We start from the raw sequence: 25809 nt of genomic DNA, 5'->3' as shown, positions 1-25809 counted from the left end.
TATCAGATCCCGAGTTGCAAGGCCAAAATAGGAACACTAAATACTGCTCCCCTGGAATGTTCTTTCCCAATTCCTCATTACCCAGGGGACGTAATATTAGATGAGTGAACTAAAGCTGCCACAGAGCTGATGGGCCCTGGTGAGGAACTGCTAACAAGATGTGAACATGCTTAATAAAATGACCAACTCTTGCTGATATATAGCCAACTAATTACCTGCCAAATATCGAGGCTGTGTTCTCCCAGCTGGAATTGATAGCAGGCTGTCAGTGTGAGGGGACAAAAAGGCAGCTCAAGATTGAGAAATAAGAAGAAGGGTTTGATGTATTATAGTGGACACTGTTACTCTGTATATCAAATTATCTTGGGCTGCCCAGGGTCACACTGTCAGACAAGTCCAACCCAGTACTGTTAGGGAAATCTAGAGTGACTTAGAGTCCCATCTATGAACCAAATTTTGGGGAAGGGGTGATGAAAGATATTTGTAGGGTATGGCTCTCAGGAACAGGGGAAAGAGACAGTACACTAGTACAGTAGAACTCAAAAAATAGATGTCTTCTTTGCACATATCCCCCACTCTGGGACTGTAAAATATGCATGCATACATCCTCATAAAAATACCTTCCTTCTTATGAAGAACACCCACTTTGGAAACTTCTGCTTCTTGCATTGCTATTAATTTGGAGAGCCTGAGCTGCAAATCTAGTGCTTAAGACTAAAGTTTAGCTAGAGATTTCTGGCTAAGTAAACAACTAGCCACGTAACATGACTGCTAGAATCTGGCCCTTTGGCAAGAACATCCACATGCATTTAACAGGCTCACCTTGCTTAAGTGGTTAGAAGCTTCTATCTGGGAATTAAGAGACTTTATATGGAAATAGAAGAACTCACTATGTGCTCAAGGAAAAAGCATTTGGTCTACTGGCCTTTCTTGATCCAGCTGTCAAGTGGTGCATCATGGTGCTTTTCCAATTTAGCCATGTGTTTATCTCATATATCAACAAAGGGGATATTGACCAGGAAAGCCTGGGGGTGTTGGCACTTTCTGAAAATACAATGATAGGAAGCAAAAGAAGGCATCAGACATCTAATAGTAGGTCACAGAGGGCTCCAAAAGCAAGAGCTACAGTTTGTTCATTTGCCCAAAGGGTTAGATTCCCTCATTTACCACGTTTTTTCTCTTTCCCAGGACAAATGGCTGTAGGGCATACCATAGTATGGAATTGTCTTCAACCGGCTAGCATCGTGATTTAATTAGCTCATCAACTTCTTCCATATTCATCTGTAGCTCCTGGTTTCAACATGTAATGCCCTTTGACTGGTCCCTCGAGACATGGTATATTTCCAAATTAGTAGTCTTTCCTTGTAAGCAAGAGAAGCTAATTTTAGCCAATTTAAAAGACAAAAGAGAATGTGTTAAGTTTCTTTATAAAGAGTTGAGCCCTTTCAAGAACTTGGGAAGGAAGAACCAACATACCATTGAGAACCCTGAACGGAAGTTCCTAGATTTCCAGCAAGTTATTTTCCAAATCAGCGTGAAGATAAGAAACACCTAGGAGGGCTTGCTAAAACTGGTTTCTGCTTCCAATCCAAACTTACTGAATCAGTTTCGCAGGGAGTAGCCTGGAATCTGCATACTTAACAGAAAAGACTGAGAATATTAGCGAAGTGCTAACATTAATTCCACTCCATTGGCCCTCAGGCTCTGCTCCAATTGGCAAGTTCTGGGAGGGGTTGATCTGATTGGCTCACTGAAACACAGGTGTCCCTGGTCCATCAACTCTGGCCAGAAAGGCTATGTCGGAGGACCCCATCCAATGTATCAGGAAACAGTGCCAGACAAGAAAAAATCACAAAGAGCAGGGAAACCATCACTAAGTGGTGCCTATTACCAATAAAATAAGCCAACGCTTTGTGGAATTCATTATCAGCTCTTCATAATTCATTTAGAGTTCTGAAATACCATATAAACAGTTTTTAAAATTAGGAAACATAGCTGTACTGAAAAACTAGAGGCAACGTCCCCACTGGCAAATCCAGTCTGGATCGGGAGTTTGCATGAAGTGGAAAGATGTCAAGATACAGAGTCTTCCAGTGACAAATGCAACCTCCAGGATATCACTTAGGCTGTGGAGGTCCAAGGATGCGTCCCAGCTCCCAGGCCGGCACCCTGAATGTCCTCAAATTGGAGTCCATCCCAGTCGTGCTGAATGTAAAGCATACAGTCAGTGTAAGAGCTTGGGCAGGGGTCACCTACCATGTCTTCTTCTCCTCTTCCCACGGGAGGCCCCACAGAGAGGGCTTTTGCCAAATGATGGCAGCTTTACAGACAGCCTTCTTTGTCCATGAGGTCTTAGTCACAGCAAACGCTCAATAGATGGTTTAGCTGCAGGCACACTTTGAAATGCCAGAAAAAGCATCTGACAGTGTTGGATGTTTGCAGGGCTATTGTTAGGAAGATAAGTGCTGTCTCATGTTCAATCATTTATTCAACAGTCACACAGGGGAGCTCAAGAGGGGAGGCAAGTGAGCTCGGATGTTTTGGTAGGTTTTGCAGAGAAGACTCTCTCTCCTTATTTTATATACATAAAACCACGCACGGGGATTCTGAACAATAGGCGGGTCATACGGCCTCAATTTTCCAGGATGGACTATATGGGTTGACTCCAGGCAATGTCCTCACTTAAAAGGCAGGCTGAGAGCAAGAGCGAACCCATCCCCAAAGCCACAAAACTAATTATGTTGGCACACACCAAAGGCAAGTTTATCCTTTTCCCAGACTCCTGTTAGATGCTCTGAAGCAGCCAGCTCTATGAGAGGACTTTCCTTTGCAGAAAGTGTGTTACTTGCACTGTTAATGCCTCCTAGAATCCACTTGTTCTTCTTCTAGTGACAATTCCCTAATTTTCCAGAAGGGAACAACCTCTCCCTGTTCTTACTCCGTGTACTTCTAGGGGAGCGAAATCCATCCTCTCCAGGGATGAACAAGTGGCTTGAGCCTAACCAATCAGAGTGGTACATTATCCTAGACCACTGTGATTGGTTCTGCTGGAGCCCAAGACCCAATCAGAACCAACCTAACTCAGTGAGATTTTACTGGGTTAGGGAGAGAGTACATTCTCCTTCCTCCTGGGAATGCCAGCGGTGAGGGTATTATTGTAAACCAGTACTTCCAGAAGTCAAGGAGTGGAACCTGAGGATGAAGATAACACAGTAGAGGACAGAAAAAATGAGCCCTGATGACTTGTCTGTGCTCTTGGTACCAGCTGTGCCTGCAGCCAATTCTATCCCTGGACTTTTCAGTTACATGAGCAGATAAATTCCCTTATTTCCCCTAAGCCAATTTGATTTGGATTTTTAATCTCCCACAATTGAGAGTCCTAATTAAAACAGGAATGAACACAATAATCCATTTTGTTAATTCCATTTCTTTAAACACTATCTCTTGAGCACCTGCTGTGGGGCTTCCAAAGAAGTAGAAGGCATCGTCCTTCCACCAAAAGTTGCTTATTGCCAAAGAAAGAGACAATGTTCATGCAGCCTGAGGTATAGAATCACTTCTACTTAAAAAATTTAAAAGGGCTAAGTTTTATGGATCAAATGATACACAAAAAGCTTGAGGTGATGCAAAGGGAAAGATCAATGTCGAAGGCAGAAGTCCTATTTTCTTGGAGGTGAGATAAGCTAGCGCAATGTCAATTTGGAATTTCTTCCCTCTTAGCCAGATAGGCCTGGACTAAATGGCTTAAGCTTGAGATAACACTAAGAGTCATGGTCAAATTTGGGATCTTCTTAGGGGCCACGGGAAAAATCCAACCAATTCAACTTCTCCTTCTCATGTGCTCCTTGTGAAGCTAGATTCTGGGGACCATCCCAGTGCTCCAGAGGCTGGGACAGATCATTTGAAGTCCTCTTGCCATCCCCCTGCACTAACTGTTATTAACATGCTACTCTTAAACTAAAGAACTATTAATAAAGTAAATGTTGATTAAAAGTTAAGAACTCTTATTTAAAATCAATAAAGTCCTCTTCTTGATTTCACATGAAAATTATCTGAAAAATCAGTCAATCCACATATTTAAGCATCCACTGTGGACCCAGCACTTTCCTTGGTGATGAGGGACTGCGAAAGATTCAATGTAAGACCCTGCGTGCCATGAGCTTTAAAATAGGTAGCAACCTATCCAACAAAGAAGATAATCATTAAGTGCTTATTTGTTGGTTAACTCAAGTGCTCCATGAGCAAAAGCACCACATAAATATTTGTGAACAGATGCATGAATGAATGAGAATACTATTATTAATATTATGCCTACACTTGAGCCAAAAAGATAATGGGATAAGGCATAAGAAGTCAAGTCCATTGATACTCCATTTCATAAAGCTTAGAGAAAAATCAAAACATTTGTAAACATGAAAAGGTGAGAATAATTAATTGGTAGCACATTCACAGTGAGCCATTAACAGAAACTAGGGTCTTGGAAATAAAATCCTAAACTCCGAGACTAACACCAGAAGGAACAATTGTGGGACGCCTGGGTGGCTCAGTTGGTTAAGAATCCACTTTGGCTCAGGTCATGGTCCCAGAATGCTGGAATCAAGTCCCGCATCAGGCTCCTTGTTCAGCAGAGAGTCTGCTTCTCCCTCTGCCTGCCACTCCCCCAGCTTGTGCTCTCTCTCTTTCTCTCTCTCTGACCAATCAATCAATCTTAAAAAAAAAAAAAAAAAAAAAAAAAGACAATGATTCTCTTTCATTAACAGTCCCTTGGGCTGCTTGCTGCTTAAACTGTAGAATTAAGCCAGGTTGATTAAAAGGGGTGACATATAGTCAAATAAACCAAACAGTTGTGATATATTGGTTAAGCTTAGTAGTCCATAAATGCATATGCATGTTTATCTGATCTATTAAAAAAAATAGGGTGTGTCAGTGCAGGTCCAAGGAGGGAAAATCCTGAGCACCCTTGCTTACTGAATATTCATATTCTCTTTTGCAAGAGAACCTGATCCCAGAGTTGATTATACATGCTGCTGCACTCATGGAGTCAGGAGCGTTCTTGGCCATCTTCCAGGTGCAGGAAACAGCAAGGCAGTTTAGAATCTCTGGAAGGCTGGAGCCATCCACATACCCAGGCGTAATGCAGCAGGGTACCAAAGCCATGCTTCACTGCGTCCCTCCTCCAGAGCCAAGGAGGACAACCAGGAGCAGGTCTCCTTTTCAGAAACCATGCCTAAAACAGGTCGTTTCAATCTAGGCTTGGAACATTTAGTTTTGGCCTCCATCATAACAAGGGAGCTAACTCTCACTCTTCCTGGCTGCTAAGGCAGAAGACATCATGTTTGTTGTCACCTGGCAGATAAATATTCAAGGGCAAGGTCCTCGGAGCCACAAGGAGTGAGCTTATGTGAGTAATAGTCTCCAGCCTGGCGCTCACTCCTCTGCATTAGGAATCGCCGACCTTAGAGAGGGGTCCAGAGGGTAAAGATGCTTCTCCCTTCTTGATGATAACACAGGAACGTTGAAAACCCCCGATAACGCTGTAATAAAGACTCCAGTCATCAGAGTGCAATAATTACCCTCAAGAATCAGGCAAAAGTTCAGCAGTGGATGCCACCCATGAGCGGGGGGGGGGGGGCGCGGAGCACTGCAGAGAGCTGCATTGATTTCAGTGTCCATTACACATGCATTGGAAAACAAGACTCTCACTGAAGTCATTTGTTCTGAAATTTACTTCCCATGCTCTACTGTTCCCAGTGAGAAGAGCTGCTGCGCTCATGGACACAGACCTGCTTTGTAAATGCAATTAAAAGGAAATGAAGTTTCGCTTAAAACGCTAATGAATTTTCTTTGTGCTGGTTTTGTCGCTTGGGGGTGATAGGGACATAGGCTCATCTTTTCTTCCTATTAGAAGACATAAGAGTTTATGTGTAGAAGGATCTGATGTCTGTAGATTCACTAATTCCATCCAGAAACATTAAAATAAGCATTATGCCGACGTACCAGTTGTCACAATGTGGCGTAACAGAACTTTGCCTGGAAAAAAACTGAAGAATTGGGTGCTTTCAGCAGCACAGACCCATTTTTTCCTTTTTTTTTTTAACTGCTAAAATATTGATATATCCACAACTATCCATTCATTTCAGTGGCCTACAGCAGTTGGCTCCTCAAGTCCCAGGTGGCTTGCTACTGGAAGCAAATAAAGGGCCACTGGTTTTCCCAGGAATGCCAAGAAGGAGAACCTGGGCGTTTTATATTTGCAACTTTGCCAAACCTTGCAGAAGTTTGTAAACACCATAAAATATGTTATGATGTTTACAGCATATGTCTCTTATTGTTAAGAACTATTATGAAAGTATGAACAGAGTCTACTTCTTAAAATATTTTTTATATAATAGTTATGGCATCCAATTATACAATAGTAATTGTGAATAATTATACCAAACCCCAGTCTGTTTTATGACTACTTCTCACGCTGAGCTCGTATACTCCACATAAACACCATCTGTATCAAACATAAAACTCTTAGTTGTTCTAAGAATACAGGCTTACAAAATGCAGCTTATTAGTTCTGGGGCCAAGCAGTTTCAGGGCTGTTCCCCGGGCCCCCAGAAACCACAGCAATCCAATCATCTCCTCCTTCCCGGGGCTGCGTTCTCTTTCATTGACGTAGTTCCTACTTACCTGTCAGCTCAGGCCTGTTGCAGGAATCGCGGCCAACGTGTGCAGACCCCTGACACACTTCTGCAGAGTTTTTGTGTAGTGCCGAGCATGCGTAATATGCTCTGGAGAGTTGTGTTCATTTCCTGCAGGAGTGACAGTGATGTCGGCACTTGAAATTGACCAAATGGTGTTTTGTGAATTTCCCCCCGGGGGAAGTGCTGGTGAGGTCTTGGGAGTGCCAGCCTTTGCATCCAGAAATCCCCAAAGGAATTTGTAAAAATTTTTAGCAACTACAGAGAACAACTTTTAAAAAACGTGACTCTGATCTTGAAGCAGTTTTGATTCAAGCATTTATTTTTTTAAAGACTTTTTTCATTTAGTTGTCAGAGAGAGAGAGAGAGAGAGCGCACAAGCAGGGGCAGTGGTAGGCAAAGGGAGAAGTGGGGTCCCTGCTGAGCAGGGAGCCCGATGTGGGACTTGATCCCAGGACCCTGGGATCATGACCTGAGCTGAAGGCAGACACTTAACCCACTGAGCCACCCAGGTGCCCTTTGGATCAAGCCCTGAATCGGGCTCAGTGCGAAGCCTGCTTCCCCCTCTCTCTCTGCCCCGTGGCTTGTGCTCTCTCTCTTTCTCTCTCTCTCTGTTAAAAAAAAAAAAAAAAAAAAAAAAAAAAAACTTAATAAAAGAAAAAAGAATTTAAACCTCTGTAGAAAGTTACCTTCTCAAGAGTCTGACTTCCCTATTTTGTTCAAAATATGAACAAAGCACATATTTTATCCCCAATAAATAATATGTTCCTCAGCAATAAACAAACTTCAGGCACAACCTGCAAATAAATGTCTTCAGAGAAGTTAACCCAATGCAAAAAAGATCGTTTGCACCCATTCTGAAAGTCATTCTGGCTGCTTGTGTCTACTAGTCGACTGAGGGCCAAGCAGGGCTCTCAATGACCTAGAAGCAAGATGGCTAGTAGAAGCCACCTTTTCTTGGCGTATTTCAATCCTGAAATTTTTTCCTGCCAATCATCCTAATCTCCTTACTAACTCGGATTTTAGGATTTAAACTGTGAGAAAACACACTTTTTTGGCGGGGGGCGGGGCGGTGGTAAGACGTTTCTACCTCCAAATAACTTAAGCAACAATTTTATTTTCTGCCTATGAAAGGCTAGCACATTTCCCCCACGGAATTACGTTCTGCTTTGAAAAGAACGATCGCTCTCCTCACATTCGTTGGCCAACACATTCTGAACATCATTAAAAAGTCCCATGCTAGGTATGCCAGCATTTGGACACAATTTATAAAAATGTTATTATGGAGAAAATGGTGCCAGTCCTTCCAGGTAACTGTCCAAACATCCAAAGATGGATGTCTTAATTTGGCATCCAAAAAAGCACACCCGAGGTCGGGCTACATGTAGGTAATTTCCTCAGATGCTATTATTTGTCCCCTGGGATTCTACATACTCAATAGCAATTACGGAAGAGAGGATTAAGAATGAGCGGAGAGGGCGGGGGTGGAACAGCAGGCCTGAATGATTTGGACTAAGATCTTGTATCAAATTTGCAAATTACCAATTAAGACAGGTTTAGAACACGGCATCATTTTCTCTCCTTGTGACAAAGTGAAAATTAAGACTCTCTCTGCATGTCAGAGGCATGACATGTAACAAGGACTGGTATCAGAAAGAATCTTACCGGGTAACAATAGATCCGTAGATGTGAGGTGACGTGACTAGAAAGAAAAAGTGGGCCAAAAATCTGAAGGTAAGCGTAAGATGTGCGTCTCAAAATAACCAGGACTCTGTGGACTCCATAGAAGTCACTCACTTTGCAAATGAAAGCCCCTCCTGCGCCCCCCCCCCCCAAAAATATTCATTTACCAGAATGCTCACGCCTGGTGTTCTGGGTTTTAGAATAGTTTTTCATTTTTTCTTTCTTTCTTTTATTTTTTTTTTAAGATTTTATTTATTTATTTATTTGACACAGAGAGAGAGATCACAAGCAGGCAGAGAAGCAGGCAGAGAGAGGGGTAAGCAGGCTCCATGCTGAGCAGAGAGCCCGATGCGGGGCTCGATCCCAGGACCCTGAGATCATGACCTGAGCTGAAAGCAGAGGCTTAACCCACTGAGCCACCCAGGCGCCCCTAGAATTGTCATTCATTTCTATTTATTTTAGCAAGGAACTGTCTGTGAGATTGCTTTAGAGCTCCGTTCAGGTAAAGTTGTGGCAATAACAAAATCTTGCAAACAGGGGACAAAGGATTAGCGAGGTCCTCACCTATGTATTTCCTTTAACAAGTGGTGGGCCGGGGTAGAGCCCACCTCGCTCAGCTGCGGAGGAAGGGGCTGTGGTTGCAGAGATGGAGCGGTCACTCACAAAACAGTAGGCAGGGTCGCTACCGCATAATCCCTAAGGAGATGCCTTTCCTATACAGGCATTGATTTCCCTTGCTCAATATTGATTCACGGGATGCCCTAAATAATGCATAACGACCCACATCTACCTGATGTTCACCCATCCCAATTTCCTTCAAACCCGATTTTTTCCTTCTTTTTTGCACAGGTGTACAGTGTCATGCTTTGGCATTTCTGGGCTAACTCTGGTCCTAACACTCAAACGCCACAGGTCAAAGCTGTTTGCCTGAATACGAAATAATTACAGAGAGACCCTGGTAGAGAAAACAATCTGACTGGAAAGTATTCACGCTCAAAAACCTGCCATGTGGCATGACGCCCCTTGGAGAACACAGACGAGGCGGCGTTCACTCTGGTTTAAGGTCTGTCCAGCCATAAGGAAAACATGGGTTACTATTCTCTTTTGTATTGATGGATTTCTGTCATCTATGCAAGTATCTATCTGTCATCTGTTATCTCTATATCTATCATCTATTCACACACATATCTATTTGCCTATCTTGTATACCAATATAAAACAGATATAAGTATGTATCTTAGATATGCCATTCCTATGCAAGTATTAGAAGATGAAATAACAGGAAAGCTACAATGAGGATATTTCCATTCCAGTTCCGACTGTGCCTCTTCTAAGCAGAGCTACTGGAACACGTTACAACTCTCTCTGTGCCTCAGTTTCCTAATTTGTTACAGGAGCTTAACACCTGCCTAACTAGAAAGGGAACTGCTTTGAAAAGGGCAGAGCACTATACACATGCTCGGGATAATGAGATGTTTTACAGAAAAGCATTATTCCTCTGCTAAGAAGTGTACATCCACGTTCACATTTTCTATCTGTGAAGGTTCGTCTTTGAAATTAAATTGAGACCATAACCAACCTCCCTCCCAGTGCTGCCTGCCCGAGGTTTTACTCAGCAACAAAGCACGGGCTTCTTTTCATCATTCATCACATTTGAGTTCAAGCACCGAGAGGTACTTTTTACAGTGGTGAAAATAGCTTTCTTTTCACAGCAGAAACACAGAAAAATGATCTCCCTCTCGATGCTAATGTAGGGATAAGGCTTATTCTACAGTCGTCGCCGCAAATGCCTTCCTTTGGCTGTGTCGTTGGTGTGTTCTTGCACCAGGAAGGCTGACGTGGGGTGAGGTGAGGCGACATGAATTGACAGATGTATTGAGGCATGTGAGTCATTAGAATATTGTGGTACATTTTCAAGGGGCAATCTCGTTCCCTTTTTCTTTCTGCTTCAATGCCAACTGGATACCCTCTTCTTAGAAGTCTGTTGATAACCCTTCATGCATTTTATCAATCTTGATCATAGCTTGCTCATTTGGACTTCAGAGCCTTTTGAGTTAAGCCCAAGTCCCTTGCCGGCCTTACCCAGACCTTTGACAAATCTACCTCCTAATTTCCTTTCTAGTACATTCTCCTGCTCCCCTTCCCAGAAGCACTGTGTGTCCGGTTTGCTATACTGTCTACTGCTGTTTTGATGGGGCTGGTGCTATCAACCTACCTGAATGGCTTTTCTCCTGCTCCGCTTGTCCTGGTATCACTTCCATCCTGGCCCACTGAAATCCCACCTAAACTTCGAGATACATCTTAAATGCCAATGATCCCATGCAGCCTTCCCTAATACCCCTAACGAATTGTGACCTCTTCCCTTTCTCAATAAATGTTCAATTTCTTAGATTACCAAAGAAAAACCCAAAACCCCAAAACCAAAAAAACCCCCACCCAGAACAATGTGCTATATGTCTCTTGTTGGCACACTCATCATTCTATCTGGGGGGTACATTTCTTTGCCATCATAAACAAAATGTTCCTGATGTTGAAGATGGTTTATTATTATTTTTTTTTTAATTTTTTAAATCTTTATTATGGAAAGTTCAAACATATACAAAGTAAACAGAAGGTCTTGTTTATTTTTGCGTCTCCTTTGGGACCCATCACAGTGTTTTGCATGTAGCAGAAGTAAATTTAAGTAATTAGGGCAGTAGGCAAATAAATGGAGTGTCTGTCTGCCTATCTCACTCCGTGATTTGTGGGTGGTTAAGCTTCCCCCCCCACCCCCCGCAACACGCTGGCACACACATAGCCTTCACACCTGTAGGATCACAATCAACATGGGTTGAACAGTTCACTGACTTTAAAATTCAGGGAAAGTGTTTAATCCTGAAGGTTACTTCAGATTGTTGGCAAGCTAACTATATTTGAGAGGTGAAAACCATCTAGGAATATTTTCTAAGAGAATACTAATCTGGTTGTGCATCTGTGTGATTTTTCCCAGTTAGGCAATTTTTTTTTTTTTTTTTTACAAATTTGCAATATTTCATGGGTAACTAACAACTAGGAGGGCTGTCTGTCTGAACACACCCGGATCAGAGCTTTTCTTTACCTTGCACTGTTAGCTGACACAAGCCACAAGCATCCTCACGAGATATCCTTCCCTGCCCTACACCTCAACCTTGGGACTCCTGTCTATAATTTTAGACATCTTTTTTTTTTTTTTTTAAACTTGTGTCTACTTAGCCTGTTAATTTCTGCTATTACTCCGTGTGTGTGTGCAATGAAATCCTGAAAGCGAACCAGAATTCTAGAGTGATAGATTACACGCCCATGCTGTGTCATATCCAATTAACTCAAATTGACTGTATAGTGCATTATTCTGTGAGTGCATGGAAGATCAATAAATATGGGGACCGTCCACCCCAGCGCCCCACTTTCCCATCCGATTCTCGTAGATCGGTGGCAGATCACGCTACTGTGATGTGGACGCCACAGCCCAGGCAAGCAGGTGGTGCACAGACACCATTCAAACTTGGCCTATTCAATCTCAACGCCTCTAACTCGCCATTCATGCATAGCAAAACACCATCTGGTCCTATTTTGCCTCCAGCAATCACAGCTGACCAAAACCGATAATAACAGCTGTTGCAAAACAAAAGCCAAACAAAGGGGGTGGGGGTGGTGGTGGGGGGGGAGGAAAGGTTAGATTGAAGTCCAGTGCTGAAAAATGCTCCATGAAGTGAGTTACGGGAAAGAAATCATTCAGAGGTCTGAAGCCCGCTGAATGGACACAGCGGAGGACTTCTCCTTAAACTTGAGATATTAATCCATCTGTCTAGAACGCCTTCAAACCTCCGTCAGGTGGTAATAATATATGGCAGAAATTATGCTGCACGGAGGCATTTAAGCTTTTGTTCTTTGAGTTGAGAACTAATGACCCCGTGTCAGCTAAAAATGAGAACCCCCTTATGTTCCTCCATCGTATGGTGGTGTGGGTTAATGCGAAAAAGGAAACGTGTTTAGCAGGAGTAACCTGGCAGGGGGAGAGAAAAGGTGTGCGTGATGGAGATTGGGGGGGGGGTTGTGTGGTGGGGGGTGCGTGATGGGGGGTGGGTAGTGCGCAGGAGCCTCCTTAATGCCCGAGACCACTTAGGAGGGAAGGCAGTTAGACCATTTAGAAATCCCACTCATCAGTTACCAACATTTCTCGCGCCTTATTTTTCATTGCCCTGATTTATTTCTGACCTGTAACCAAAGCAGCACAGCAAGTACTTACTGACGTTTCAGGACTAGGAACCAGTCACATGTATAAACTGAAATACAGGTTGATCCATAATATGCTTTAGCGAATCCTGAGAAAAATAATCGGGTGACAAGGTTGGAGAAGTCTTTTCATGATTCAAGCCTTTTGACATTTTAAACATACAGTTTTGCCTGATGATTAATTTTCCTAAACTGTAGTCATTAAACTATTTTTTTCCCCTTGAAATGGACCGTCAGTGGCTTAGCAGCATTTAATCAAATGTGATAAAACCCAAGATTTATAAAATCATTTAATAGATGTTGCAACACCTGCTTCTAACTGCAAACAGTTGAAAACAGACTTCGCTTGCAATTAAGTCTTATCACTAGTGACATTTTTTTCCCAAGCAATACTTCATGGGTTTTCAAAATGACAATGACAGAACTAATACACAATTACTGTCACATGTAGTTTAGCAATTAATTTTGAAGACATTTGTCTAAAGGTTTCACAACAGAATATAAAATGGTTCTTATTGTTATGTAATGTTAGTTTCAATTCACAGAAAATCTCTTACCATCAGCTCTGCTTCTGATGGGTTGGAGGCAGATCATTTCTTTGTGGAACACAATTGCCTCCTTGTAGATGTGATTAGGCATCGTTCTAAGACTGTTTGAACACTGATACCTGTCAACTAATACATCTTATGAAAAGCTTCAATTTAGACATAAATTTTCCTACAGCAAGAAATCTATAAATTTATAATTAGAATCTCTTGCTGTTCAATATTTGTACATAATACAGAGTACAAGAGGATTATGAAATATTGAAAGCTGAATTCATTATTCATAGCCCACAACATACAGTAAATATTCTTTGAAATACAACAACAACTTTGAGGAATCTGCTTGTCTTTGAGGAATCTGAATGTCTCACACACAGGAACTATGGACACCATAACCCACACCCTCATTTTTACCAGATTAGGATTCTGGTCAGGGTTGACACTTTCTGTTTTTAATTTTCATTTTATCATAAGCAGTTTAAGACTGTTGCCAGTGGTAATTTGCAATTTTTATCAAGACCTCTTCATTATAGCTTCTGACAGGACAGATGCTGTAATTAATCATGCAAGACAACTGGGGATAGTGGTTCACACTGTTCTCAAAGAGGAGCCACTACAGAGCAAGAAAAGGGGGGAAGAAATGAACACTGAAATAATTATTTTCACCATCCTTTTTAATAGCAATAACACAATGCCATAAGTTCTAGCCCCAGACAGAGGACAAACGCTCTTTCCTCTACACTTACCTTGCCACTTGCATCTTAACAAAATGATAAAAATGATAAAAAAAAAAATTTTCGATTTTCTTAAAAGGTCCTGGATCTAGACCATATGATCCAAATTCCTAGCAATGAATATCCTGTTTCCAACTGAACACAGAAGATGACGCTTTGGCTCAAATAAATGTTGGTATGTCGCGTCCTTTCTCATCATATACGTATTCAAGGAACCGAAAGTGAAATTTGACATATCATTTTATTTGAAAAGTGAACATTTTCCTGGTTGTTGCATCAAAATACAGTCCACAGTTTTTACTGAAATGTGTTTATTCTATAGCAAGATAAAAGCATTTTTGTTTTAGTTAAGCAAAATACAAACAACTTAATTGCTGCTATCATAACTCATAAAAAAGTATAAAACAGCATAAAAACACAATAAGCAACGTAGCAATGAATGGTTTATGTCACCAGTGTTTACGTTAAAGCCTTGTTTATGAAAACTTTACAACACATGATATGAAAACTTACAACTTTGAAAGAAAATATTTACATTGATTATTCAGATGTGGTGCGTTTTTTAAATATTCTACCGGTATCACATCATAATAAAAACTCTTGCATTTTTTTTTTAAATCTTAACTTTTTGTAATAACTGTTTTCATTTAAGTGCATTTCCCTTTTTAAAAATACAGTGTTTTTATTTTTCGAAACTTGTCACTCAAAACACAGAATATAATATTCACATTCTTTTCTTCTAATTGGAATGAGTATAATGGGCTAACAGTGGCCATAGATATCGTTACAACATATACTGTGGTCTGATTTGGAGAAGTCATGGGTTAAAAAAGTGGAAATGAGTCAATAATGGAATCTAATCACTTGCATTTTTTTTTTTTTTCTTTTCTGGAGAGATTTAGGAAAAAAAAATAAGAGCTTTGGCAAAAGTCTGTGATTTACATTATTTTTTTTCATGACAAAAAATGCCATCAACGATTCACGTCATACAAATGTTTGTATGAAACCGGATCTTCGTATTTCAGGTAATTAGGACTGTGCTTTTTTATTATTTTAGGGCTCCGGAAGTTCAAATAGCCTCGAAGTGTGGTTTATTCACTTCTGGGGAGGAAATAAGGCCGTTTTCTATGACTCAGAGAGAGGCCGGTCTACAGTCATCAGTATGTCCCAGGGTTCGTTAAACTGTTTGATTCACATATTGTAGGTATATAGCCTGAATAAATAAAAAAAGGCATCACATAAAAGAGCACAGCTTCTCTTGTTTAAAAACAAAGTGATTTATAGTCAGCTAGAAGATGATACTCAGCTACACTGTGTTCTTATTGCCTATCTAATAGACACTTGAGAGGACCATGTGATCTGTTACACGTTTCCGCGTCACGGACAGCAACTTAACGAGCTGCGGCCGCGGGCGCGCGGCGGACCCTCCTTCCGGGCGCCCACCCCCGAGCGCACCTGCCTCTGCCGCGGGCGTCTTCAGAAAATACTGACCTGCGACAGTACTTGAGTCTGTGTCTGAGCCTGTATTTGCGACTGGTGCTGCTGGGAGGCCGGCTGGGGGCTCCCGATGGCGGGGAGGGGCGACGTCATCTGGGAGGCGGCGGGGGAGTGCTGCCGGGGAGAGGGCTGGGACGGGTGCTGCATGTGCTGCAGCTGCTGCTGCAGCTGCATGTGCTGCTGCAGCTGCTGCTGCAGCTGCTGCTGGCTGATCTGCTGCTGGAGGTGCTGTTGCTGCTGCTGCTGCAGGTGCTGCTGCATGTGGTGCTGGAAATGCTGCTGCTGCATCTGCTGCTGGATCTGCTGATGCATTTGGTGCTGCTGCAGTTGCTGCTGCTGCATCTGCTGCATCTGCTGCTGCTGCTGCTGCTGTTGCTGCTGCTGCTGCATCTGCTGCTGCATCTGCTGCTGTTGGGTTTGCACGGAAGGGCTCACTTGGGTGGAAGAGGCCGAGCCCACCAGGGTCGCTCCCATGGAGCTTATCAGGGGGGCCCCAATGTTCGATGGCATGTTGGCTGCAATGGTGACCGACGCCACGATCTGGTTCATGGGGAGTCTCATGGTTAGGGGCTTAGGGGCAATTGACCGAGGGAGCGATTGTTGGAGAGTCTGAGGGGAGGCCGACACGGTTGCGTGTTGCGACAGCGGAGGGTTGAGAAGGAGCGAGGATGTCAGATTGGTGGACGCCAGGGTCTGCTGAACGGAGCGGATGGTCTGGGCTTCTGCTGATTCAGCAGCAGCCTGCATGGTGGGGGAGAAAAGTCCCCAAATATTAAGTTAGCCAGAGACTGACAGATTGAACTGTTTTTAAGTACTGTAAATGGATTTTTTAAATAAATATTTTATTTATTTATTTGAGAGAGAGAGAGAGACAAAGAGAGAGAAAGCATGAGAGGGGAGAAGGTCAGAGGGAGAATCAGACTCCCTGTGGAGCTGGAGCCTGATGTGGGACTTGATCCTGGAACTCCAGGATCATGACCTGAGCCAAAGGCAGTGGCTTAACCAACTGGCCACCCAGGTACCCCTGTAAATGGATTTTTAAAACATGACTGCCATTACTCATTCTTCCCTAGACCCAAGTCTCTGGTCATGTGACTTTTTAGCTTCCCCTCCCCAGAGGGAGAGTGAAATCCCCCACCCCTGGGATCTTGGCCGAGCCTGGTCCCTTCTAATCGCTCTGGGAATCCGCCATCACCATGTATATGGTAAGGGACATACGGCCCTGTCACCACTCAGAAGTCAGCCAGCCAACTGCCGTGTACGTGAATGAGCCCAGGCCCTGCCAACCTCCAGGCTGACTGCAGACTGAGAAGCAGGACCAGCAGATCCTGCAGGGCCGAGACTGCATAACTAGCCAGTTCTCTGGTACCCTCTGAGATAAAGACTCCTCTGTTTTGGGAGTCTTTGGGGCTGGTTGTTACACAGCACGATGTAGCAAAAGGTGGCTGATACACTTCTTCAGTAGTTAAGTCTGAGCTGACCTGCATCCCTAAGAAGCATATTGAAAGACAACAGAGTATCGACTGCCTGTGTTCCAGTCATGCTCTACTACTTAACAACTTCGTGACTTTGGACAACTTAAGTTCCACACTTTCCTTACCTACAAAATGGGGTTCTATGGCATTTACCTTACACAGAGGTTTTGAGCATTAAACTGGCTCATATTTGTTAAGCATTTAGAATAGGGCCTGGCCTACAGAAGCATTTAGCATATGTTAGTAATTTTTTATGAATTAACAGTTACTATTGCCAGAAAACCATGACTTGAAAACACCAGGGCTCTGCACGGGCACAGCAGCGTGGGACCGTGCTCATGTGAATGTAAGAAAAATGTAACTCAATTCTGCAGAGATACTAAATGGAAGTATTTTACAACCTCAGAAATTGTTGTAGTTGACCTGGTATTTTCAAAGATCTCTACAATTTATCACAGGAGTCCTAGATGAGGGGAGAATGTTCAGCACTCCATAACCTCTCACAGGATAAGAACAAGTGATCTGATGTGAGGCTCAACGACAGAGAGAAATGACCTATTACATTCTGCGCTGAACATACACAAATACAGTGACAAAAATAAATACTTTTACTCATGCAACGGTGATGGACATAATTGTGCTTACTATTTTTTCTTATTCATCACAGAATTAGGTGTTTCTGGAGGCATTGAGCTGATATCCAGTCTCTTCAGTGATATGGAATGCTTACTTCCAGATTTGTATTACTCACATTTTAAAAATCTACCATGAGAAGGAACCTGAGAGGTGATCTTATATTGGAAATCACTCAGTGTGGGAGAAGCCATGGCTAATGGCTTCTGTTTGAACACATTATCATTGTAAAGCACCATGGATCCGTGGACAGCTCTCTGGTTTCGTGCAGAGGCTTGGTGGCCTTGCATGTCTACTGGAGGGGCACATTCTAAACCCTTAGGGTAAGAAGAAACCTGCAAAGACTCATTCACCATCTAAAAAAACCGTTAAATCACCCATAAGGTAAAATACACACAGTGTGGTACATATTCACAAGAAAATAATTCTTATATACTCTAATGTTTAAAAATCACCCAGTTAGTCTTAGTATGAAACTACAAGGGAATCTATATTTAGACACCTGGGCAATCATACCCGTGTGCCTTTCAGATGCCACCCTGGGGGCGAATAGAAATGAGTAGATGAAAGAGGTCTTGCTTGCCTGCCAGGTTTACTCCCTTATGTTTTACTATTAGGCTTCTATTAATTTTTGTTGGCTGTTGGGAAGATTAAAAGTAATATAGTACGGTGGCGCCTGGGTGGCTCAGTGGGTTAAAGCCTTTCCCTTCGGCTCAGGTCATGATCTCAGGGTCCTGGGATCGAGCCCCGCATTGGGCTCTCTGCTCAGGGGAGCCTGCTTCCCTCTCTCTCTCTGCCTCCCTCTCTGCCTACTTGTGATCTCTCCCTCTTGTGTCAAATAAATAAAATAAAGTCTTAAAAAAAAGTAATATAGTACAGACACATCTTAAGAGAGGGGGCCCAGGCTCTGAATGTAGGGGCAAATGTTAAATGCATGTATGATGCAACGCTACTCACGATTTCTAATGAACATTGAATTTTTGCTGCCTGTGACCTCACTCCTTCGATGAGGTCTTCTATCTGGGGCACAGAGTTCAAACTTGGGCTTCCCACATGATGGCCTTTAACTTGAGGATCAAGATCACATGTCCCCAAGTCCTTGCCCCCATGATTCTTTCAATTATTTGAATATAGTCTGATTTTCAGTCCTTACCATCGTGGAGGCAACCCTCCAGAAGGGCTTTCAGCTGGTTACCATTTCTTTTTAAATTGTAGGGGCCAAAAGAGAACGAATTCTTCAGATGTGGTCTCATCACCATGCTGTACAACGGATACTGCTTCATGTGGGCTCACCACTTTGGACGCTATCTCATACATTTGGTTCAGACTGAAATTATTCAGAACATCTACCTCAAGGACTATTTGAGTTCCTGCTAGGGCTCTGAATATAAATTAAGGATGCTCTCAAACTGCACTAACTTAATGAAAAGCAAAACAAAACAAAACAAAGAAATCCCAACAAACACTATTTTAGATTTTTTTTCCTTTTAAATTCCATCATACTGGTTTTCAGGAATCGTGGACTTCCATTCGGAGCTACTTCTGAATCCTGATTCTGGAACCCATATGTAACTTTCACAGTACCCCTTCCACCTCAGTGACAGACTCGATGAGTCCAATCGTGGTTGCTGTTTCCTGAATGCCTTTTGAGATACCCGCTCTTGGCTGAAATCCATGTGTGGTCAATTATTCATGCTCTAATGCACAAAGATCACCTATTCCTGCTTCTGGGTAAATGAATGAATAAATGATCCACTTAGGAAGTACATGTACACTGTTCCTATTCACGTCACCCCATCTCATTAGCCAACTATATACCTCCCTTCTTAACATCTGTAGCCCACACATTCGGCTGTTGTCTGCCAATATGCAAATCTGAGGCCAGGACTGGTACATCTTACACGATGGGTCTTGCAGCGCCTCAGAGAAAGGTTTTACTATTGACCTGATGAATGTTTTCTCTTTCTAATGAAGTGGAAGGTGTCCTAACAGTTGGCAGTGGAACTGGATCAGGACCTCTCCTGATCTGATTTGAGCAGCTGCCAATGGTGCATCTTAATATAAAGAAGAGACAGCTCAGGTGAGGAAGAGAAAAAAAGGAATGACATCCTTTCTAAATGGCTACCCAGGCAACACCTACCATGCCTTGTAGCCCTACATGGAACCTGAGGCCATGCGCAAGACCATGGAATGGAATGCCCGATTGCCAGAGGAAATACATCAAGAGCAAAAACATTAGTTCCAATTAGTCTCCCCAAAGCCTCTCTAAATTCTAGGAAGGCCAAAGACAAAGTTAATTAAATGTTAAAATATAACCTAATAGCTCATGCTCCTTTTGGATCAAGGTAATAATAATCTAGACTGACATTTGCTTTGGGATACGGGTGCATTTTATAATACATCAAGGTCCATTTTATACTCTATGTATAATATATATACATGTCTTTTTTTTGTTAAGTACTTGGAGCATAATTTTATTTTAAATAATCATGAGGTTTATTTATTTATCTGATGGGGAACAGTTTGGTCAAAAATGCGATACCCCCATTACAATAATATAACCATTGGAGAATTTACTTTAGGATGTCCCAAATATGACCAAAACACCACCTGTTTAAACAGAGGACATTCGCATAGATCTCAGTCCCCGACAAAAAGCAAAGATAAAGAGGCTATTAAAAACCTGTCTACCCTATTTGTGTCTGTTAAATAGTTTCAACACACAGAAAGAAAGACCACAGAATCTTCTGGAAACAACTCAGATTCAGCAGCTTCCATTAACTCCTACTTTTCGGGCCATCACTGTGGTCATCTCTCATGGAAATGAGTTTATGAGTTGTCCAAGATGCCTTTTTTTTGGTCAACTCTAAGGGGAGCTGCCTTGATGTTTTCAACGCCCAGTGGGTGTTCTCAACGCCAGGACTCAGAGACCCGCCATCCCCGCACAGGCTTACCTTAGAAACGAGGCTGGCCCGGTATGCGGCCAAGGCCTTCAGGTACTCCTTTTTGGCAGCTTCTGTTTTCCTTTTATACACCTATTAAAAAAAGACCACAATTAGCACCACCTTTAGCATACAGTTTCTCAGCCACAAAATCACAGCCGTGCAAATGAGGTCACAACCGAACTCACTGAAAAAGTTGGTCTGTGTGGCTTTGATTTTCAAATGTGAACACACACACACATGCGCACACACACACACACACACACACACACACACAGACATATTAAAACAAAACCCTGCCATGCTCATCAGAGCACAGTCTTGATGTTTCCGATGATAAATGGAAACAAGATTTCCAGTTGTAGCACAGATGCTTTGAGAGAAACAGCGGAAGGCCTCACTCTAGGGCCCAGATAAGGTGCAAGAAGAGTCAAATTGGCTACAAACGTTCAAATTACAGAAAATTGCAAGTTTCTCTATCAGTGCCTCCTTTCCCTCACACACATTTCTAACCCGCACCAAATCAGAGGATTTAAAGACCAACCACAAAAGGTACGTGTTGTGAAGGCACAAGAGAAAAGATGAAACCACCTTGGGTTTCTTTGGAAGGAAAAAAAAAAACGTCAGGAATGAGAAATTTCTGTTAGTGAGGCCAGTGAGTTACATAAACAAGTCCCAATATAGTAAACGTGATGGGCGCTTCCTTTTCGTAACGGTGTCTGATGGCCGTCTGTTAGACCAAAGTGCAACCATCTTTCCAGAGATAAAAGAGGTAGGAGCCTGCCAGTCCCCTTAGGATTACATTTCGGGGACAGAAAATCAGTGTGCCACATACAACAATAAATGGTCAAATTCTACAGCTGCACTGCACCATCCCAAGCTAGTAGGAATGAGGTCATGATTTGTAAAAAAAAAAAAAAAATCAAGGATTTTCCCCCCATGTTCATTTCTGAGATGGTGATTCTATTTTATTACTAAGAGAGGTCCAGTCATCTGAGGACATGGAACGTCCATTCCTACTAATGGTCATTGGGAGTTTCACACAAGGAGCAAGGAAGCCATTCTTCCTCTCTGTTTGTGGCGGAGATGCTGTAAGGGGAAGCCCAGGAGTCCAGACCCTAAAGAAGTATCTCCTGCCAGCTTGGCTAATCACTCAATACCTCTCATATGGCCGAGTTTTTCAATGACCTTGGAATAAAATTTCAAATGCCCGGTGATGGTAGTGAGACTCGCGGAGGTGGGTTCAAAGTTTGGAGACCCACCAGGACGGCATAAAGGTTTGGACAGATGATCAAAGACAAGGCAAGCGGGATGGACCTAATCCCTTTGTAGTGCCCTTTCTGAACAAAGGGGGCAAACTTCACGTTGCTTAAAATGAAAAGATGAGGGCGCCTGGGTGGCTCAGTGGGTTAAGCCGCTGCCTTTGGCTCAGGTCATGATCTCAGGGTCCTGGGATCGAGTCCCGCATCGGGCTCTCTGCTCAGCGGGGAGCCTGCTTCCTCCTCTCTCTCTCTGCCTGCCTCTCTGCCTACTTGTCATCTCTCTCTGTCAAATAAATAAATAAAATCTTTAAAAAAAAAATGAAAAGATGATCATCAAAATTTAGGTGTGCAGGATGCCACCTGAATTTCCCCATTTCTCCTCTGAATGGGTTCTGAACACGCACCCTTAAGGGGGACCGAGAAATCCATATAACTGGGGAGGGGCTTGGATTTACTCAACTGTGTTTCTAAATTCCATAGCTTAGAAAGGCCTTGATGAGAAACAGTCATATTAAGTGAACGTTCATGCAGGAAAGATGTAAGAGGGGCACCTGGGCGGCTCAGGCTGAAGTTAAGCATCTGCCTTTGGCTCAGGTCATGATCCCGAGGTCTTAGGATCAAGTCCACATGGGGCTTCCTGATCAGTGGGGAGTCTGCTTCTCCCTCTCCCCTTTGCTCCCTCTGCCCCCCGTTCATGCTCTCTTTCTCTCTCAAATAAATAAATAAATAAAATCTTAGAAAGAAAGAAAGAAAGAAAGAATGGAAGGAAGAAAAGGAAAGGAAAGGGAAGGAAAAAAGTCCAGGAAATACTCTGGTGACTTTTTCCTATATGGCCGTGCTGGGTCTTTACCTCACCTGCTTTTGTTCTTCGCCAAGGCTGTCCCACATGGATGCCACAATTTTTGAGACCTCTCCAAAAGTGGCATTGGGGTTTTGCCCTTTAATTGCAGCCTGTGTGTCCCTGAAAAACAGGGCATATGCTGATACCGGCTTCTGGGGCTCGTTGGGATCTTTCTTTTTCTTTTTCTTTGGAGTCTTGGGCTTCTTGCCAGAATCTGGAGCAGCTCTTTTCTCTCCAATGGCCTGCAAAGCAGGAAGAAAATTCACTGCTTAGAATGTCCTTGCAGAGAAGGTGGCAAGACCTACCCAGGTCTGCAACTGTACTGTGAAGGTTTTGTTCAGCTGATTCATCAATAGAGGAATCCCCAGCAAAAGCAGGGGAGGGGTGAGTTTTCTTAGAGTTAACTGGACAGCAGAGATTAGCATTTAGAACATTGATTAATGAGACCCAGAAGTATCTTCAATACATTCACAACATATGCTCTAAATAGCAATTATGAATAATGAGAAACAGAGCAGTCTCTGCACCAGGCAAAGACGTGCATGTGTATGTGTGCACGTGTGTGTGTGTGTGCATTCCATGTGTACACATACAATATTTTACATTTTCAGAGGCTTTAGAAATAACTTTAAGTAATTCAGGATGTTGATCTTATCCAGATATTTTAAATGAGGTCCCTGGCCATAGTCACGTGAATCGACTTTCGCAAAGTTTCATTTTTTTATGTTACCTTGCTCAAGGGTCTCCAGAAACTAGCGGAAATTAGCTACAATCCCCGAGCTTGCACAATAAAAGAAAAGTCATCTCTATTTCTTTAAGTCATGATAACGTTCGAAACAATAGGCTAACAAGAACTATAAAAAATGTCAAAATTCCTTTAAGTGGAGATAGAGAAGAAATTTTCTTCATTAAAATTAAAAACCTCTAAGAGTGCAATGATTGTTCAAATCACCAAGGCTGAAAAGAAGATCGATAAGGAAATAGTCCCACGGAAAGTAGCTCTGTTCAGAAGCCGACTGCCACAGGGACAGTAAGTGCCTCACACATCATTACCATCGTACACTCTGAGACCAAGGCCACAGAAATGACCTGGGTATAACTCCCCACGTTCATATACCATGGAGCTCCAATATTCACCTGCTACTCCCCTCATCTAATTTCAGTGATCACATATTATACTTATTAGAGAGGCAGGAGGAAAAATTGATCAGCCTTGCATTCTCTCCCTAGATTACAACAGGACTGAACTGAAGATCATCTTGTAGCTAACTTCATCGGGGAAACGGAAAAATGTGACAAAATTGGTTTTAAAAGCCAGCCGTGGGGAAGATCAAGAGAGATAGACTCAAGTCACTAACAGATTGGTTTTTAATGGCCTTAAGTCTCGGATCCTAAATTCAAATTTTCCGAGAGTATCATTACCTCCTGAATGAGAGTCATTTGGAACTTAATCCGATTACTAAAATTCTTAGAGAGAAGACTGTGAAGTAACTTGTCTCTGAGAGCCCTGAACCCTCAAGATGGGGGAGGGAGCCACAAGTCTACTTCTCTGTGGACCCCCTCAAGTCATAACAACTGTGTACTTCACACAAGTAGTTTACATATCTCCAATGGTGGTAAGCCACATCTCAACTCTCCTCCAAAATGCCATCTTTCATAACTCACAATTAATTCAATCATTTTCAATAATGGTCTTTTTGTTTTTCCTCTAGATTCTCAGGATAAATGAGTCTTGTTTATTTCTAGTTAATGAATCTGAACTTTTAAGAGACTCGGATGCTTTTCAGTTGGCGGTTCAGCAGGGGCAAAGTTTTCCTTCAGTGAAAAATATCACTTTAGCCCCACAGGAAAAGAAAAAAAAATATATATATATATATATATATGGAGAGAGAGACACAGATTTTTCTAATTGAGTCCAACAACTATACTGTTTTCCTGGAAGAAAAGTTGATACTGTTGGCACCATCAATGCCCCAACCAATGGCAAGGTGAGAGTAATTTCCGGGGCAGCCTTTCCAAAAGAAAAACAGCTCGATCTCTCGCTCTGTAAACCAGCATTCCATGGTGACAACCTTTGATATTTCCCTTGGATAACCATGACTTGCCCTAATCATCATTACCTTTGAAGAATAAACCTAAAATGAAGAATCTCACAGTTTAAACAAAAGCTTGGAATTAATTCTCCAAAGGAAACCTGAGCATTCGGGAAGGGGGAAGGTGGAGTTTATCCTCAATGATGATTTTAATCTTTCTTTCTCAGCTCAGGTGCTTGGAAGACAACCAGTTGGATTCTGTGCCTTTATACAAAACCAAACCCTTGCTTACAACGGAGTAAGGCGAGGAGTTGTGGATAAGATTCTCCTTAGCCAGGACAATTTCAGAGTGGTACAAAAGTGAGTAGATCGGGCGCCTGGGGGGCTCAGTGGGTTAAGCCGCTGCCTTCGGCTCAGGTCATGATCTCAGGGTCCTGGATTGAGTCCCGCATCGGGCTCTCTGCTCAGCAGGGAGCCTGCTTCCCTTCCTCTCTCTCTGCCTGCCTCTCTGTCTACTTGTGATCTCTCTCTGTCAAATAAATAAATAAAATATTAAAAAAAAAAAAAGTGAGTAGATCATCTGTCGCAATGTGAGTGAAATGAAAGGAATCCATGTGAATTGTGTCCTGGCCAGCTGTAACTTGGCGCGGCCTTTTTCACATCTCTTGAGTTTCTTTATAATCATTGTTCTCAGGTCACCTTCACAGAAACCTGTGAGCAGAGACTGTTAATGCGTTAATGTGTTGACCCCATCTGTGTCCAGCAGGGTGCTAACATGTCCAGTGAGGAGCTAACATGTCCAGGGGGTGCTAATGTGTCAGGACAGATCAAACCCTTCTTCTTCCAATCCCTGCAATATATTCTTACCTCCCTTCCCTCCTCTTCCTCACTCTCAACCCTCTCTAGTTCCTCTTCTTCCATTTGCTACTTAAAAATAAATGATGCCCAGGGCTCTGGCCTTGACTTGTTCCTTACACACACTGAGAAATCCCAATACTTTTCCCTATCTTCACACCTAGGTGCTGATGGTCCCCAAATGTGTAGTTCCCTCCCCCGCCCCCATGACCTGAGTTCTACACTCAAACATGCTGCTTTGACTTCAACCCAGACCATGGCAAACTCTCATCTTCTCCATGGGAGAAAAAGTAACACTCCTCTTTCTGGGCCGATTCTCTCACTCCCTGATAATCCATGCTGGCTCTCATACTAAAATCCCACTTATCT

General features: G+C 42.7%; 1 protein-coding gene across 2 annotated transcripts in view; it reads right to left on the bottom strand.

The window, feature by feature from the left end:
• Nucleotides 1–14124: 14124 nt before the first annotated feature.
• Nucleotides 14125–25809, bottom strand: part of TOX3 (TOX high mobility group box family member 3) — a 110168-nt gene continuing 98483 nt past the window's right edge. For both annotated transcript variants that reach the window (XM_059152879.1, XM_059152880.1), the window contains exons 5-7: nt 22567–22794; nt 20462–20542; nt 14125–16140 (exon numbers count right to left, since the gene is read on the bottom strand). In XM_059152879.1, the coding sequence (XP_059008862.1) occupies nt 15379–16140; nt 20462–20542; nt 22567–22794 (1071 nt within the window). In that variant the 3' untranslated portion in view covers nt 14125–15378. The remainder of the gene's footprint in view (nt 16141–20461; nt 20543–22566; nt 22795–25809) is intronic.

This window comes from Mustela lutreola, chromosome 16, assembly GCF_030435805.1.
Source record: "Mustela lutreola isolate mMusLut2 chromosome 16, mMusLut2.pri, whole genome shotgun sequence".
Classification (NCBI taxonomy): Eukaryota; Metazoa; Chordata; class Mammalia; order Carnivora; family Mustelidae; genus Mustela; species Mustela lutreola.
This window is presented reverse-complemented; position numbering and strand designations above follow the sequence as displayed.